At 37.3% G+C, this 18,814-nt stretch overlaps 1 protein-coding gene across 1 annotated transcript; it reads left to right on the top strand.

The window, feature by feature from the left end:
• The first annotated feature begins 14,952 nt into the window (after window positions 1-14,952).
• LOC133301292 (transcription factor SRM1-like) lies at window positions 14,953-18,814 on the top strand. The gene is made up of 2 exons (XM_061500917.1): window positions 14,953-15,185; window positions 18,262-18,814. Exons 1-2 carry the CDS (start codon window positions 14,953-14,955, stop codon window positions 18,812-18,814), a joined length of 786 nt encoding a protein of 261 aa, XP_061356901.1.

Raw genomic sequence — 18,814 nt, 5'->3', positions numbered from 1 at the left:
GGTTTATTAGTGAATGGTTATCACTGAAGTTCCATCGGATAAGGATAATCGGATTTCACTAGATTAAACCCTAATAATTTTGAAATTTTAGTAAAGTTTTGTACGACCCATTGTCGGCAACACTTAAACACTAAAGATAATTTTGGAAGTAAACAATGGTTAAATACATTCAACTTAGGTAAAGTTGTTAACCCTCCCATTAAGGCTCCAGCAATGGAACTAAAGACCCAAATAACAATGTTAATTTTACAAGTATCTTGCCCATCGTAAGCCTTGTAAAGATAACTAATGGATTGTTCAACAATACACAATTAGTAGTTATTAGAATCTACTAGCGATATTTTTGTTTGTTGTTAATACTAGTTTGTAATTAGTGTGTTTTGTCTGTTTTTCAGGAAAAATGTCTTCATTCAATCCTTTAGCAACTATTTTGAGCCAAAAGCCTATGGATGGTACCAATTACAAACAATGGAAAACTAATCTTTCGTATTGTTCTACAATACGAAAAGCTCAACTTTGTACTGACCACCCCGATACCAGCGCAGCCTGCTGAAGATGCGCCTGAGGCAACAAAGGCCCAATTTCAACAGGAGAAGGAGAAATGGGAGAAGGCAAATGTGACAGTTCGCTGTTACATTTTAGCCAGTCTTGCCAAGCACCTTCAGGAGCAGGTAAGCATGGTTGAGAGTGGAACACCTATGCTCCAGACTCTTGATGGCATGTTTGCTACGTCTAGCAGCTCTGCTAGGCAAATTGCGCTGAATGCTGTCACTAAGACAGTAATGTCTGGAGGAAGTGTGCGGGATCATTGTTTGTCAATGATTGCAAACTTCAAGAAGGCTGAGGATCATGGGGTTAGGTTTGAACAAGAAGTAAAAATTGACCTTCTCTTACAATCACTCCCTGATTACTTCAATCAGTTCAAGATGAACTATAATATGAATAAGTTGAATCTTGAACTCACTCAACTGATGCACGAGCTTGAGAATGCTGAACAGTCTATGGTCAAGCAGGGCAGTGCATTTTTTGTTGGTGAGAATTCTGGAAAACCTAAGGGGAAACCCAAGGGTAAGAAAAAGAACAAGAAAAAGAAGAAATCAGGGATTCCAGTAGCCAGGCCTGTTGCAGTGAGGCAGCCGAAAGGCAAGTGCTTCAAATGCGGACAACAGGGGCATTGGAAGAAAAATTGCCCTCGTGTGAATCAGCTAGGTATGGATAATTTATTTGTGATCGAGGCTTGTTTAGTGGAGAATTACAATGATATATGGATCATTGATTTAGGAGCCACTAATCATGTTTGTTGCTCTTTGCAGTGGTTCAAACATAGCTTGCCAATCAGTGAAGGACAAAGAGTGTTGAAACTTGGCAATGGGGAACTTGTGTCTGCACTAGCAGTAAGACAAGTTATTTTATCTTTTTAATAATTGCAGAACTTTGGTTTTGGAAGACTGTTTGTTTATTCCGAGTTTTAAGAGGAATTTGATTTATGTTAGTTGTTTGTTTAAACATGGTTTGACAGTTCAATTTAATTCCTCAGTTACTATTAGAAGTTCATCTTCTTTTATCTGTTCCGGTGAATTGCTTAATGGTCTGTATTTCCTTAGTCCTGCACCCTGTGAAATTAATCATGTTGAATTAGAGGATGATGAGCATACTCATTCTTCAAAGAAAAGAAAAGTTTCCAATGAACTTACTTTTGGCATTTGAGATTGGGTCATATTAATTCTAACAGGATACACGGTTTGGTGAAAAGTCAAATTTTAAAATCCCTCGACTCTGAACCAATGCCAGTATGTGAATCTTATTTAGAGGGAAAAATGACTAAGCGATCCTTCAAAACCAAAGGGAATCGTGCCACACTTCAGCTGGAATTGGTACATACTGATGTATGTGGACCATTGAATGTCTAGGCCAGAGGCGGGTATCAGTACTTCATCACATTTACTGATGATTACTCTAGATTTAGACATGTGTACCTGATGCGTCATAAGTCTGAGGCTTTTGGAAAATTCCAAGAGTTTCAGGCTGAGGAAGAAAAGCATCTTGGTGTTCAAATTAAGATTCTTCGGTCTGACCGAGGGGGTGAATACCTTTCTGGCGAGTTCAGGTCTTACTTGACCAAAGAGGGGATAGTTTCACAATTATCTTCTCCTGTGACACCCCAGCAGAATGGAGTCGCTGAAAGGAGAAATAGAACCCTTTTAGAGATGGCAAGATTGATGCTCAATTATTCACCTTTGCCTGATTCATTCTGGGGATATCCTTAGAAGCTGCTATGTACCTTTTGAACTTGGCTCCATCAAAATCTGTTTTAAAGACACCAATAGAATTACGGAAAGGGTGTAAGCCTAGCTTGAACCATATTCGGATTTGGGGTGCTCCGGCACATGTCTTACAACAGAAGCCAAATAAGATGGACTCTCGTACAGAAGTGTGCATGTTTATAGGCTATCCTAAAGGAACCAGAGGCTGGTTATTTTATAGTCTGAAAGAAAAGAAGGTCTTAGTGAGTACACATGCGACTTTCTTAGAGGAGGACTATATTGAAAATCACAAGCCGAGGAGTACAGTTATACTTGATAAGCTAGACTCGGATCAAGTTTCGCCTCAACCTCAAGGGGTTCCAACTTTTATTCCTGTATTTGTTCAAAGAGGGGAAAATATGCCCGAAGTTGAACATACACAGGAACTAGAAACAGAACTAGAAATTCAGCATGATGAACAACAAGTGGAGTTACCGCTTGTGGTAGAACAAAATCAAATGGTTTATCCAGAAATGAATGAGGGTCCTCCTCCTGAAATTGTTAACCCACCAGACTTGGATCATCCTGTAGATGCTCAACAACAAGTGCAGCTCAGTCGTAGTGGGAGATTGATTCGTAAACCATAAAGATATCTCTTGTTGGGTGAATCGAGTTAAGATGTCATCATTGAGGAAGATGATGACCCCACTAGTTATGACAAGGCACTAGAAGATGTTGATGCTCAGGAATGGCTTGAGGCTATGAATCGTGAGATGGGATCTATGCATTCTAACTCAATTTGGACTCTTGTAGAAGCACCTAAAGGGGCAAGACCCATTGGATGCAAGTGGATCTACAAGAGAAAGAGAGGATCGGACGGAAAGGTTCAAACCTTTAAAGCTTGATTGGTGACGAAAGGGTACACCCAAATAGAAGGTGTGGATTATGAAGAAACCTTTTCGTCGGTTGCCATGCTCAAGTCCATCCGGATTCTCTTAGCTCTTGCAGCAAATCTTGATTATGAGATTTGGCAAATAGACGTCAAAACTGCTTTTCTAAATGGAAATTTGGAAGAGGATATCTATATGGAGCAACCAAAAGGGTTCATAGCCAAAGGGCAAGAAAATATGGTTTGCAAGTTGCAAAGGTCCATCTATGGACTTAAGCAAGCATCCAGAGCATGGAACATCAGATTTGATCAAGCTATTAAGTCTTATGGTTTTTTGAAAAGTCCTGATGAGTCGTGTGTGTATAAAAGGATCCAAGTTAACACAGTATCTTTTCTAGTGCTTTATGTGGATGATATTCTCCTCATCGGAAATAATGCAGAGGTATTGTCAGACATAAAGACCTGGTTGAGCAAGCATTTTAATATGAAGGACTTGGGAGAGGCCAATTATATTCTTGGTATTAAACTCTTGCGAGACCGTAAGAATAGGGTATTGGCATTATCCCAGGCTAACTACATTGACGAAATACTTGCCAGGTTCAACATGGAGAATTCCAAGAGGGGAATTCTACCCTTCAGGCATGGGATTCATCTCTCTAAGGAGCAGTCTCCTAAGACTCCTGAGCAGAAAGAACGCATCAGTAGGATACCTTACGCTTTAGCGGTAGGTAGTCTCATGTATGCTGTGCACCAAACCAGATATTTGCTATGCAGTGGGAGTAGTAAGCCGGTACCAATCTAATCCTGGAGAGGAACACTGGATAGTGGTTAAACATATACTCAAGTACCTACGGAGAACGAGAGATTATATGTTGGTCTAGTCTAGTGGGAGTCTTGAAACCGTTGGTTACACAGACTCGGATTTCCAAGGAGATATTGACTCAAGAAAGTCAACCTCGGGATATGTGTTTACCCTTAATGGCGGGGCCATTTGTTGGAGGAGTGTCAAACAATCATGTGTGGCGGACTCTACAACAGAGGCTGAGTATGTAGCTGCTTCTGAGGCAGCAAAAGAAACTGCATGGTTAAAGAAATTCCTTATAGATCTTCAGGTGATACCAGGTGTTAGTCGTCCCATTGTACTTTACTGTGATAACAGTGGGGCAGTAGCACAATCCAAGGAACCAAGGTGTCACAAAAGGCAAAATCACATTGAGAAGAAGTACCACTTGATCCGAGATATCATTGAAAGAGGAGACACAGTGGTTGCCAAGATAGCATCAGATGAGAACCTTGCTGACCCTTTTACTAAGAGTTTTCCTGAACGTGTGTTCGAGAGGCATGTTACATCTATAGGTCTTAGGAGGATTCCAGATTTGCTATAGCTTTAGGAGTTAATTTTTCACTTTGTTATTTTGTGCTTTTTGAGCAAGACATTATGGCATTGTTATTTTTCTGGATGTTATAAATGAGGTATTTTTCATTTATTTCGCACACTATTTACAAACACTAAAGTCCGGATCAATTGTGGAGTATATGATCATATGGATACATTCATGGAGGACATGATCATAGGTGCTCACAATTGATGAATGGATCCACAGCTGTTAAATAAAGTTGGGCATTTTATTTAGGCTGCAATATTTTATGAAATGGTTTTGTCCGAATCATTGTAAGATATTGGTGTGAATTAACATTCACATTGAAAGGATCAAGGAGAGATTTGATTAAGGTTGTTTTTCTGCCATAAGGTATCAAATCTCTAGTTAACTATAGTTATGTAATTGCTCTTAATCATGAGTTTATTATAAATATGTAATCAAATAGTTTTCATTCTTTGATTTACCAATGGGTGAGGTTCGATCTATTGACGGCCAATAACTCGGTATTTTGGGAGTGAGATTATTTGATTATCGGTATTTATGAGATAAACAACAAGGAGTTTATAGGAAATGTTCTCTTGATATGTTTCAGTATTTGGATATTAAAGACACTGGCCAGTGCAATAATCCATTAGAGAAACTATCATAGTCAAGTGAATAAATAATTGATTGGGTTACAAAAAATTAATCAATCAATTATAGACATTCTGTAAAGGGGCAATGCATATTCATGTTATAAAGGTCATTAATCTTGGAGTTCACATTCGGGCTTTTAGTGGAGTAGCGCTGAATTAGATAATCCTTCAAAGATTATCAGGAGCCTTGATGAGTGACAAAAGGTAGATCCCAAGGCTAGCTTGAGACAAGGGATGGCTTATGGGCTACATAGTCTTGGGTTTATGAACTCAAGTTTGTGTCCAAAAGAGCAAGTGAGAGATTGTTGGGTTTAAGTATGCTCTTTTCACTTAAGCCCAATAGCTTTAGTGAGAGTGAGCCCAAAGACTAATTCTAACCAATGAAGCTTAGGGTTAGTTTTGGATTGGGTAGGTATATAAGCACATTTTTATCCCTTTGCCTCCTAGGGTTACAGACATCGGAAACAAAAAGAGGCAGACGTTCATCATCTGAACGATTGCCCACACAACTCCCTGATCCCCTTGAGTCATAGCCTGGAAGATCAACCGCAGAGTGGATTTTGCTACCGTTCGTGGTGCGTTGCTGCAGATCGTGAGTCGTAGAAGGAGAACTGAACGTGAGGAATCGTCATTCTCGCTTCTTCACCCCAGGTAATCAAAGCGGTGTTCTTCATTCCTCATCGCATTGGTACAATGCGCTTCCGCGTTTCTGATGATATACCTACAGCTTCATCCCAAACAAACTCGGATACACTATAAAGACTAAATTTCAGCCCCCTCCCCAAAAAAGAGAGAGAAAAAACACAACTCAAGCAAAGAACACACAGAGATTCACTTTTGCTTACAAAAAAAAGAAAGAAAAAAAGAATACACATAGATCACAAATTCCAAGTACTTAGTGAAAAGAAAACTTGGTCAAATAGGAATCAACTTGCACTCCATCCACCATGAGCCTTCTACGCCGAAAAATCTCTCTAGTTTCTCCCTCAATGTGCCACTTTATCTTGTGCGACACTCTTTCCATTAAAAATTGTTCCTCAAAATAAAAATAAAAAATTGAAAAATCCCAAATAAATTTATATATTAAGAATCAACAGTGAAGATTGAAAATTAACAAGGTTTACGTTTCACAAATCAAAAAGATTTTAGGAATGCAAAAAATGATTGGAGAGGAGATGTGTGTGGAGACATAATTAGAGTAAAAAATATGAATAAGCCAAATGTTGCCATCAATGTTGTGTTAAAAGATTGAACTCATCAAAGAAAGAATAAAATAAGTAACAGAAAGAAACATCGAAGATTTGAAGGTAGGGCTTAAGGTAGTGTTTGGTTCAAGGTTTATTTTGGGATTGATGGGAAAGTGTAAATGGATATTGAAAAATACCACGTTTGGTTCAGGTTTTTTCAAAAAATATCAGGCAAATAGGATAGATGGGAAAATGAGTTTTGTGTTGATTTTTGGATGAAATTCACTGTTACAGAATACCACTTGAGATGTGGCATTCTGAGATAACTGAGGAAGTGAAAAAACAGGTGCAAAATTTCTCCCGAACATAGATTTTGCATATTTAAATAAATTTCCCTGGTAATATTTGGGTCAACCAAACAACTTTTTTTACATTTTCCTACCAAACTCACTTTCCTACCATTTCCCTATCAATTACATTTCCCTAGTAAAAAAAAATTTCCCCCGAACGAAACACTACCTAAAGAAGAAATTGAGTTTTATCCAGGGTTAAGCCAGGAAAGGATGAAGTTAAAGTGCGAGGTTTTTCGTACAAAGGGAATAAAAGAAGAAAATGTCATTTTAGGGATTAATGAGATAGATTGAGGATATTTTTGTAACTTTACCACCATTCAAACAAATCTGGTTAAATGAATGTCGCTGTAGACCACATATTTTGTAGTGGCATGTGCATTCCTATTTTCCTTTTCAAGTTGATAAGATTGCTGGCAGTTTATTCATTCTTATTTTCTTTTTTCTTTTTACATTATACTACTTCGACTAGTTCATTATGCTAGTAGTCTATTAATTGCATATTTGCAGCCATATGCAGCCTACAATGCTGATATAGAAAGGACCAAACAGACCTACTGTGTAGTATGTCATATTTTTTTATTTTTTTTATGAAGGGATGATATATTATATATTTTTCAAGCAATTAAAACAGAAAAACATAATATCAATTTGTGGAGATTTAAAACCTGCCAAAAATTAAATCATTTAGTGGAGGTTTTCTTGACCTACACTAAAAACTTTCACTAATCAACCATTTTTTTGTAGTGACTTGTGGGTATTACGATTCTGGATTTTTTGTGCCTCATCTAGAAGCCCATGCCCAAGTCTGATATTGTCGTATCAGGATAGATATCTTTGATGAATATCTTTCTTTGATTATATCAGATTTTATTTGAATTGCCCCTTATTGGGCCATATAATGAATTTGCACACACAAATTTTTGGAAGAAAAAAGAGAGTATATTTTGAGTCCTCAACAAAAATTAAAATTACAGGGCCCAATTTAATCTCTTAGAAAAAAAAAGTTGACTCTCGATCCCTCTGAATTCCAAAATAGACTCGAGTAGTCGAAATCGTGGTTCCTCTGAAATTCAAAGAAGACCTACATTAGTCCCTCAAAAAGACTAACATAGGTCTATTTTAAAATATAGAGGGATCACGAGTCAATTTTTTTCTAAAAAATTAAATTGGGTTCCGTGATTTTTGTTAAGGTACTTTATTTTTGTAGTAAGTTCAAGTTTTTTTTTTTATATTTTTTTGTTTTTTAATACATTTAAAACTTTTTTTAAAAAAACATTTCGGGAGCCTTGCCATCAAATCCTATTTCTTAATGTGCAAACATAAATAAAATTAATTGGCTCTGCCATTGTAATGAATAAGCATCGTATATGAATTCATAACACATACAAAGGGTTCCTCTTATGTTCCAATTGCACAAGAAATAATGGGTGGATTTGGGTTTAGTGACGCTTTTGGATGAAAAACTTGTTCTAAACTAGTTTACGTACAGATATCATTCAATTGTTGTAAGATTATCTAGAAATGCTTTTCTATTTGCGGCAAAAATAATATACTTTAGCTAGCTGATATAGTATAATTCGGCTTTTTGACCCTTATGACCCTTAATTAATAACTAATTACCAAATTGCCCTTCATTCAAAACTATTTCGAAAATTTACCCTCCCCAACAAACATAACACCAATCTGCCTCTGTTTGACCGTTGACCACGAAGCCTACCCGGGTACACCATTACCTACCCGGGTAAATTTTGAAACTTTTTATCTACCCGAGTATGTAGGGGTGTACCCGGGTAGAGTTCTTGAATCTGGGAAAATGGTTGAATTATTTACCCGGGTAAGGATCAGTGTACCCGGGTAAACATCGACGGTAGGGTTTTAAAATACCCCAGCAGCCCCATTTCGAAAACCCACAAAAGGGATACCCGAGTAGAGCTGCTGGAGGAGTGTCTTCTTGAGCGATTTCAGGCATAATCTTGCACCAATTCGTCTTGTTTCTGATCATCATTCGCGGACCTTGCAACCTCTCTGCCTTCTACCGATTGAAATCGATCAAAGGTGCATTTTTTTTTCAGTTTTTTCAATTATGTTATGATTTATGTTCTGATTCATTGTATTTTCGTTTATATCATTTGATTCTGTCCGAATTATTTTATCAATTTGTATGTCATACGCTTACCCTAACCCTAACCCTAACCCTGAATCTAACCCTAACCCTAACCCTAACCCTAACATGTATCTAATTTCTGATTTTGGTTATTTTTTCAGTTTAATAGTGTGACACAATGACCTCTCGACGCGTTTCAAAGCTGCCAGTGACCCACTCCGAGAGAAGAACCAAGAGTCGTCACGATGGGTCGTCATCCTCTCAGCCCCAGGCTGCTTCGAGTCAGGCTCCGGACTTGACGTTCGCATATTTGTTTGAGGATGACATACCTTCACACGAGAAGTTCGTGAAGTTTTTCATGTCCCGGAAGATCTGCGAACCGAAATCACTGGATTCGGCATTCTTCAACCTAGAGCGTTTTGACATTGTGCCGCTTCTTGAGCAGACACATTTACTTCACCTGGCGGAGATGCGGTGCCCATACTCGGAGGTTATGGTAAGAGCCTTCTACCAGAACCTTGGCTACTCGCAAGGCGAGCTGACTTCCCGTGTCTGCGGGATTGATATCATCATGACTGCTCCTATCTGGACGGAGCTACTGGGGTTCGATTTTGATGGTGTCACAGGAGCAGCACTATATGATGGAGACAACCATCATATATTTGGTGATTATAACCGGGAGACCATTGTTACAGAGACTAGGAGGGCAGACGCTGAGCCCGGTCATTTTGCTCATTCCTGTTAGCAATTTGTCAGTTTCTGCTCGCATTCTTCATTATGTGGTGACACATATTATTTTCCAGCGCCCGCATAATCACTCAAAGGTGCTGGAAGGGGACTTTGTCATCCTGTGGGCCCTCCTTCACAGTCAGCAGGTGAACTGGAGGCATTACATATGCATACTGATGTGGAAGGCAGCCAAGTCAAAGAAGGCTGAATTGCCTTTTGCATTTCTGGTGCAGAAGATTCTGCATAGATTTGGAGTGCCTATGGCAACAGAGACCTTGAAGACCGCCAGAGGCTGGAATGCTATATTTGGTGAGAGGCTCCTGAAGCAGTGTGGGATCCTACCGAACAGAGCGGGTATCTGGACGTGGAAGAAGGCACCAGAACCACCTGAGATCCCATTCCACCACGATGCTGAGATGGAGGATGCACCTGCAGGTGATGTGTTGGTCTTTATGAGTTTATGCAATTTTGTGTTGTTTATTTTTTAATGTGGTATTTATAAGATGTGTTTTTCATGGTTTATGATGTAGGCCTTGATGATGATGACGATGATGATGGCGTTGCTGAGGTTGATGTCAGACCGACACGTCCCACCCGCAGTCGGCGACCACCAGCTCCTCCTGAGGGTGGATGGACACTTGATCATGTCATGGCATCCATATATGATCTGACTACTGACTTTAGAGGATATAGACAGAGCACGAGCAAGTGGCGGAACCAGATGGACACAAGGGTTGCACGGTTGGACACAAGGGTTTCACGCTTGGAGGGTTTAATTGGCGAGGGTGCCCATACTCAGGAGGAGGAGGAGGAGGATGATGACAATGGGGATGACACACAATCGGATGAAGAGAATGGAGAGGACACGCCATCGGATTAGTAGGCCCAACAACGTACCAACTGAGCATCCGGAATTACAGTAGGCCCAACAACGGATGGAATCAACAATTCATTGCCAATAGGAAACCAGTGTGCAGCATATACTTTAGCAATGGTTGGAATTTTGAAAACATGATCAATCATAATGGTTTAGCTTGGCTACCTTGCAAACTGCTAATACATGACTGCAGGGATACCTCCTTGCTGTAAACCTACCACACTGACATGTACGATTGATTAGTCCACTCTCATGATGTCACCGACCTCGTGTGTAGATTGATTGTAGGCATCCTCAACCTCAAACAATAACAGCTCACTATCATATATCCTCACACGATAAGTGCCGGCCAATTCATCATTTTTTTGCAAAGCTGCCTCAACCTTCTTTGAAATTATCCAACCTTGTGAGATATCTTTTTCAATCCCTTCACATCTCTTGACGAAGTACTCAACGAGTCTACTGAATGTCATCTTGACCAATGCAGTTATAGGCAGATACCGCCCTTATGATGCTTCGATGACGATCGGATATTAGACAAATACCATGCCTATGTGTGACATGAAAACGTAAAAGGCTAAGAAACCAGGACCAATCATCCAACCTCTCACCTGGAGGAACAACAACAAAGTCAATAGGGATGAGCTCAGAAATTATTTACAGTATGAAGTGGCAAAGAAGGGTCACATGCTTTCACATACCCCAAAGCAAAATTATTTACTCACTTGGAGGAACAACAGCAAAGGCAATAGGGAGCAGAAATCCATCTCCATCCTGAGATGTTGCAATCAATAGAGTACCTCTGTACTTCCCATACAGATGAGTGCCGTCAATTTGAATTATAGGCTTGCAGTGTTTGAATGCTTCAATGCATTGGTGAAATGTCCAAAAAACCCTTTGAAATACGGCCCTGTCTGTATAAACCCGACGTTCATCAAAACATTGATTTGTATCAAGCTTGAACACAGAACCCACATTCACCTCCGTCATATACTTCAGCCAATTTGGCAAGAATGCGTACGATTTCTCCCAGTCACCAAACAACTTAACGATGGCCTTCATTTTTGCCTTCCAGGCCTTCCTGTACGTTATGTTGTATCCATATGTTCCCTGTATCCTCTCCTGTATCAGAGCTGGTCTTGTGGATGGATCTTCCTTTAACATATCTGGAAAAAAAAAATAACTTTACCATATTCTCAATTAATCTGAATCATTAAATACACAGTAGAATACATACTCATTATAGCCGCACAAATGACATTTGAATCCAACTGTCTATGATCCTGTGCTAGGCCTTGATTTAGGCATGTGTGACCTTGACCCCATTTACGGACCACCCAATTAGCTCCCTTCTTCGGCTTAATTGCCCTCATATACCAGGGACAACCGTCAGCATGGTTTTTACACTTCATAACAAATCTTGACTCGTCGCTTTTTTCAACTATGGCTGTCCTGCGCCCCTTCATACAATGTATCTTCACAGCATGTTGCAATTCTGGTTTGGACCCAAATTCTTGTTGCACAAATAACGGATCTCCTAACTTCCAACCTCCGTGCAAGTCATCATCGCCATATAGGATCTCCAACTCGTCATTAGGGTGCGCCCAGTTAATGAATGAATAATGTTGGCTTTCATTCCAGAATGGCTCCTCAGACCCTGCATCTAAAGATCAACTCTCATTTGTCTGAATGAATACCACCACAAATAATAAATTGTCTAAAGCAAATGTTCAAATTTAATAACTTACCACTACTGACTGGGTCGACATGAAGTGGTGACAAGGCTGGGGTACCGAGACTTACGGCGCTCATGTCAGCCTCAAAATTACCGTCCACGTCAGTGTCTGACGAATCACCTTCTGGAATAGCACTTTCAGGTTCTCCCTCATCTTCGCTGTCCACATAGTCCTCGTCTTCATCCTCTTCATCCTCATCCAATGCTACCTGAGGAGGTGCAGAAGATCGTACAACTGTATCTTCTTGACCGGTACAGTGTGCAGTAGTGGTTGTATGCACCGGTAAAGATGAAGATTGACCAGCATCAACTTCAACATATATCTCAATATATTTTAATACTTTCCATTCAACAAACGCATCTGTTACGAACTCCACATCTTCATCATCATTTATATCGTTTCCAATGTAGTATATTGTATCCATATCCACTACAGTCTCTAACCTGGCTATCATGCGGTGGATGGAATGTATGCCTTCTGACCCCATTTTTTGAAGAATTCTCTCCTTCAGTTCATTGCATGTAGTGCCCACTTTGATTTTCATCGTTTTTGTTTTTCCTTCAAATCGGACACCGTTCGGACCTTCAAAATGCCTCCCATTGTAGTAAATAACTATAGGAACCATGTTTGGACTTGAACTCATCTTTCACACAAAAATTAGATCTAGGTTTTGGGTTTGGAGGTTGGTTCGGATTTTTGAGCACAAAATGGGAGTGTGGAGATGTAATCTCAATGTCCCACCAAGATTCAGCTTTCTGAAATGATGAGATGAAATATGTGTGATGTTTCGGATTAGAGAGGGTAAGAGAGAGAGATTTGGGGTTTCAAAAACCCTATACCTCGCAACAATGGCCGAAACCCATACATATTGGGGTTTCTGGACGCGATTTACCCGGGTACACTGATCCATACCCGGGTAAATAATTCAACCATTTTCCCAGATTCAAGAACTCTACCCGGGTACACTCCTACATACTCGGGTAGATAAAAAATTTTCAAAATTTACCCGGGTAGGTAATGGTGTACCCGGGTAGGCTTCGTGGTCAACGGTCAAACAGGGGCAGATTGGTGTTATGTTTGTTGGGGAGGGTAAATTTTCGAAATAGTTTTGAATGAAGGACAATTTGGTAATTAATTATTAATTAAGGGTCATAAGGGTCAAAAAGCCAGTATAATTCATTTAACCTTGTATGTACTGACTTAATGACAAATTCTTTTCAAATAATGTTAATTTATTATGGTAATTGAATGGGGATGAAACTCAGAAAGAACAAAATAAAAGTCAAAGATCTCGGAAGATAAGGTGCGCCTAAAATACTCGTTTGTGATGGTAATTCTTAAATAAACATTGCTTATTAAAAGTATTTTATTTTACTTTAAACTTATATAAAATTGTATTATTAAATTAAAAATACATCGACTTTCTTTAGAACACCCTTACACATCAATTTTTAAACGAAATATTGTGGTAAGTGGTAACCATTATGCCTAGCCAAATATTTTTCTTACAAACAGAAATATAGAGTGGTCATTAACCAGAAAAGCTAGCTCCTATGTCCTTGCTTAGTTTCTATGTCCTTGCTTAGTTTCAAATGGATTTGGATCCTGTCATGTGAAAAAATAATAATGTGATTATGTTATTTGATCTCAACCATTCATTTTCACTCATTAATGATGTGATAAGAGAGAGAAAAATATATAATTTTTAAACGAGTAATTGTGATCAAATAACATGACTATTTGTTCACATGAGAGGATCCAAATCAATTTTTAACATTATTTAATTGCAGCATCGTATGGCTTTGATAATAAAAAACGAAATATAATCCCTCACCAAAAAATAATAATGAAATATATTTATTTCAGAATAATGATAGCGTGGGATATTCCCTTTTCAGCTCCCTTTATTACTAGATAAAATCTTTCACTAATGCCACTAACGAAAATATGTCCAAATTATTCACATAAAATATTAAAATTTAATCCAGTAATAAAAAAAAGATAAATAAAATCTGTTGTTAGGCTACTTTATTTTTTCACAAAATCCGACCTCTAATTTTTTGGAAGGATGAAATGTCTGGGCAAGCTCATATAAAGAATATAAGCTCTAAATACGTGTCTTGAACTCCTTAACACACTGCTCCAGACAAACTGAAAACTCTATTTACGATTCATAATTTATAATGAAATTGACACATGAAAACATGTTGCTAATGATTAAATTCAACCATCTAAACATGACTAAAATTCTGAAGCAACATTGTCCTCAGATATTAAATTTTATCTAAAAGAATAAAGATGATACAAACTGCTAAGGATGTACAGTTTGGGTTGGATGTATCATGGTAAGCAGTAAGCACATATAACATTCACGATTGTCACACATATTTCCTACAATCACGGATGTTTGGATTTTTTGAGAGTTAAATGATTATATCTTTATTTTTTAATTTCAGATAACAAATATTTAAATCAATTGGTGTGAAGGGATAAAATATTTCATTGAAAATGAAATAACGGTTACTCAAAATTCAAACATTTTGAAATTCATGATAGATATCAATCTATCATATATATCTTATCTAACATTGTATTTAAATGCACACACATTACCATTATCATTCTTCAAACCAATTAGGATTCCCAAAGTTTTGGAATACAAACTTGTCACCCAAGTCTGTCAACTCTTAAAGCAACAAAGGAAGAAGAATGGTTCGATTACCTCAGAATCAACAAAATATGAATGGACGGTTCGCACAGTGGACATGGTCACAGGAACGGGCTTTTAAGGAAGCCATCGCAATCTTCCCAGATAACATGCGGTGGCAGAGGGTTGTAACTTATGTGCCAGGCAAGACCCCGGATCAGATAAAGGAACACTTTCATGCATTGCTCCACCACTTGTACCGAGTTGAACCGGGTCGGTTTGAGTTGCCCAGTTACTCATATGACTCCGCGACGGTCATGGTAGAAGCAAATGATAGTTTGCCTGAGAAGACTACTCCGGTTCAGAAGAAGAAAATGTGGACTTGGACTGAAAAAGAACATAGGTATGCAATATCTAAGAACCTCTTCTTGTTTTATTATTTTTATTTTTCTAATTTTAAAAATGATTTTTCTTTAGATTTGTAGGAAAAAAAATGAAACAGCTACAAGAGTCGCAGAGTTGGGTTCTCAATGTTCCATTGCAGCAAAACCAATAAATGTTTGTAGAAGTCATTTTTGAGCAGACATATTTTTGTTTAGCTAGCCTATTGATTTTACCATACCATGGTTCAGTTTGTATTTCTTTGAATTTTTTTAAAATTGTAATATAAAGTAACTCATGATTCATTTGATGTACTAAATGCAAGTTACATCAATAAGATTTAACAAGCACTCTGTTATCCTTGTAACCATATCTTTTAATATCATATGATAATAACTCATGGGTGGCACTGGCTGAACATTAATTAGCATCACCAATCTTTCGTACACAGTTCTCCAACACTCCACTTTTCAGGCCCTTAGTATTTGGCTTATGTTTCGGAACAAAAAGGTTTTAAGAAGGGCATGCTATGCTATCCAAGCAGGCTTCTATTAACAAACAAGGTATGATTTTCTATCCGTCACCTAAAATAGCCTCTATTTATATGACAAACAGAGTAATTACCCCTTTAGAAGAGGTCAGGCCAAAAAAGAAAAGAAGAAGAAAAAAGCAATATAATGTAAGCTCAATGCAAAATGATACGTTCTCTCTTCTTTATTTTCTATCTCTTCTAATTGTATGGGAAAAAAATATAAAATATTATCAATTATACATCAAAACGACATCATTTCATCTAAAATAGTATAACATTAAATTCTTTAAACAAAACATTTTTTTTGCATAAAGCTTGAGATGCAATATAAAGTTTGTTAATCAACTTTGCTTCCAATCTTTCGATCCTAACACTGAGTTGACACATCAACTCTTCAGAGTATTCGCTTTTCAAATCATGTATACCGGGAGATTATATTTATAAACTTTTTGTTTACAAACTATACTGTGTACTCCCGGAAGTATACTAGGTTACACTATATACTTCCGGGAGTACATAGTGTAATTTACAAAAAAAAATTGTAAAAAAAAATTTGTAAACGAATTCTTTCCCATGTATGTTGCAGGTCTTCCATAATCATGCACAAAGCAAGAAAAATGTTTGTTAATAAAGTTAAAAAAAAATTAATAAGGTTTCTAAATTTGTCCTATTGTTAGATATTTATAAAACACTTGATAAGCTCAAGAAACTGGCCTCAATTGATGGAGCTTGAAGAGTTTCATTCCAGGAAGCAGCATTGTATTTCTTCAATGATCCTCACTAAATATGTGGATGTATTAGGATATGATCATACATTCAAAAATATAAAATGGGCAATATTCACATTTCAAAGTTCAAAATATTCCCGCACGAGAGTGTGTGTGTTAGAGAAATATATTATAAAAAAGTATTAAAAGTCCATTACTTAATAGGTTAAGCTGTGAGATCAGCGTTTTAAAACAAGGCTTGGACCGGTCGGATCGACCTGGATTTCAATGACCCGGTGCCCTCATTGGTTCGAGCTAGGCATTAAATCGGTCATATAGTCGAACCGGTATCAACCCGGTGGACTGGTCATAACCCGCAATTCAACTAGTGGTGAACCGATTTTATGTTAAATTATGTAAACTATATACATTTTGCAAGCAACGAGATTTGAATTTGAATGCCCTTGTTTAAAGATCGATAAGCTTATCAATGTACCACTTTTATTTGTTAGACATGTTGTTCATAATTTAATATTTATTATATATTATCTTGAAATTTGGTTAAACTCAATTGAACCATTAACCTAGTGCCTCAATTGAATTGATGACCGAGACGAATTTTAAAACATGATATGGTTACTTTGTATTAGAGTATCAGTCAGTGGCCAAGGAATAAAGAATTAGATTTTTATACTTTCTAATAAAATTAAATGGGGTAGGATATATTTACTATCAAAAAAGTTTTTCACATTTACAACTAACCTAATCACCATTGATTTTCGTTAATATAAGGTTATAATTTATTGAGAATTAATAATTAATTAATAAATGCGACCCAATAATTTCCAATAAATTATAACCGTTAGATTGATGAAAATCAACGGTGATCAGGTTAGTTGTAAAGGTGATAAATTTTTTTGGTGGTAAATATATCCTTCTCCAAATTAAATAAGCATAAAAAACTAAAAAAAATATTAAAAAAATATAATATAAAAATCATTCCCTTAATAGTTTTAAGTCTTCATGTAACCTTATTATGGCCTGATTACTAACATCCTAATCCTAGTGTTTATTCGAGATACTGCTGTGGTGCAGTTTTCGTGCTTGGTTGGACTATCTCTAAGTGATCTGGAATTGATTTGGAGAGGGTAAAGATTTATGAATCTTGGGCTCTTGATGATTGGGCCTTTAATTCAAAGTTCATAAAAACAAATGAAATTCAATTTTACAGCAGAAATAGGCACATGAAAATTAGGAAATTAGTTTTGGTATAACGACATTTCATTTTTCGAATGGATGTTAAAACTTTGAAGCATCATCATATTCCATCATGATTAAATCTGATTTCGAATATTTTTCTTCCTCATTTTTCGTGTTGCCCCCCTAGCAAATGAAATAATGAATAGGTTGCTCCATATAAGCCCAACACATATTGAAGAAAATAAGATAAGATAAGTGGACCACAACATCATAACCTCTTGGAGATTACCACATGATACGTAACCATGGTGAATGTTATACTATAACTCCTTGGGGGATAACAGAAATAACCGAATTAATTAGATTTTAAGGGATAACACATTTTCAATGAAAAATGCAATAACGCGTAACAAAAGTTCAAACAAGTTTTGAAATTGACGATATTTTCGTATCTACTCAATCAATCTTATCTAACCTTGTATATAAATGCAAATCCATTACCATTAGTCCATTACCATTCTTCAAAACCATTAGTTCATTTTTCACATGCATTTTAAGATGGTAGCTTTATGTTTTGCCTTATTTTTTGAAACATAAAACTCAAGATAGATTTTCTGAAACTCTTACAAATTAAACATCCTTTGTGTTTCATGTGACAGGTTATTTCTGATTGGGCTAGAGAAAGATGGCAAGGGAGATTGGAAAAGCATTTCAAGGAATGTTGTTAAATCAAAAACTGCAACTCAAATTGCTAGCCATGCCCAAAAGTATTTCATTCGTCAAGGTTTCCCAAAAGAGCAGAGAAAAAGAACAAGCATCCATGACATAACCATAATAAAAGACATTGCCTTGGGTGATCAGCTTCATTCTCCAAATGTTCCAATGCAGGAGCCACAAGCACAACAAATTCTGCAAAGTTGTTTTCATCCAGCTCCTAATATTCCAGTGCAGCAAATTCATACAACAGAAATTATGAAGAATATGGTTCATGCTCCTAGTGCTCCAATGCAGCAGTTAAAGGAGCAGCAACAAGACCAAGAAACTATGCAAAATTGGGTTTATCCTCCTTATATTCCAAGGCATCAATTACATGCAATGCAACAAGCACCAGAAATTCTAAAGAATTTAGTTTATGCTCCTAATATTCCACTGCAGCAGCTACAAGAGCCGCAGAGTTGGGTTCTCAATGTTCCAACGCAGCAAAACCAATAA

Source organism: Gastrolobium bilobum, unplaced genomic scaffold, assembly GCF_033153095.1.
Source record: "Gastrolobium bilobum isolate Gb01-03AN ecotype WA unplaced genomic scaffold, APGP_CSIRO_Gbil_v1 utg14858, whole genome shotgun sequence".
Lineage (NCBI taxonomy): Eukaryota > Viridiplantae > Streptophyta > Magnoliopsida > Fabales > Fabaceae > Gastrolobium > Gastrolobium bilobum.
This window is presented reverse-complemented; position numbering and strand designations above follow the sequence as displayed.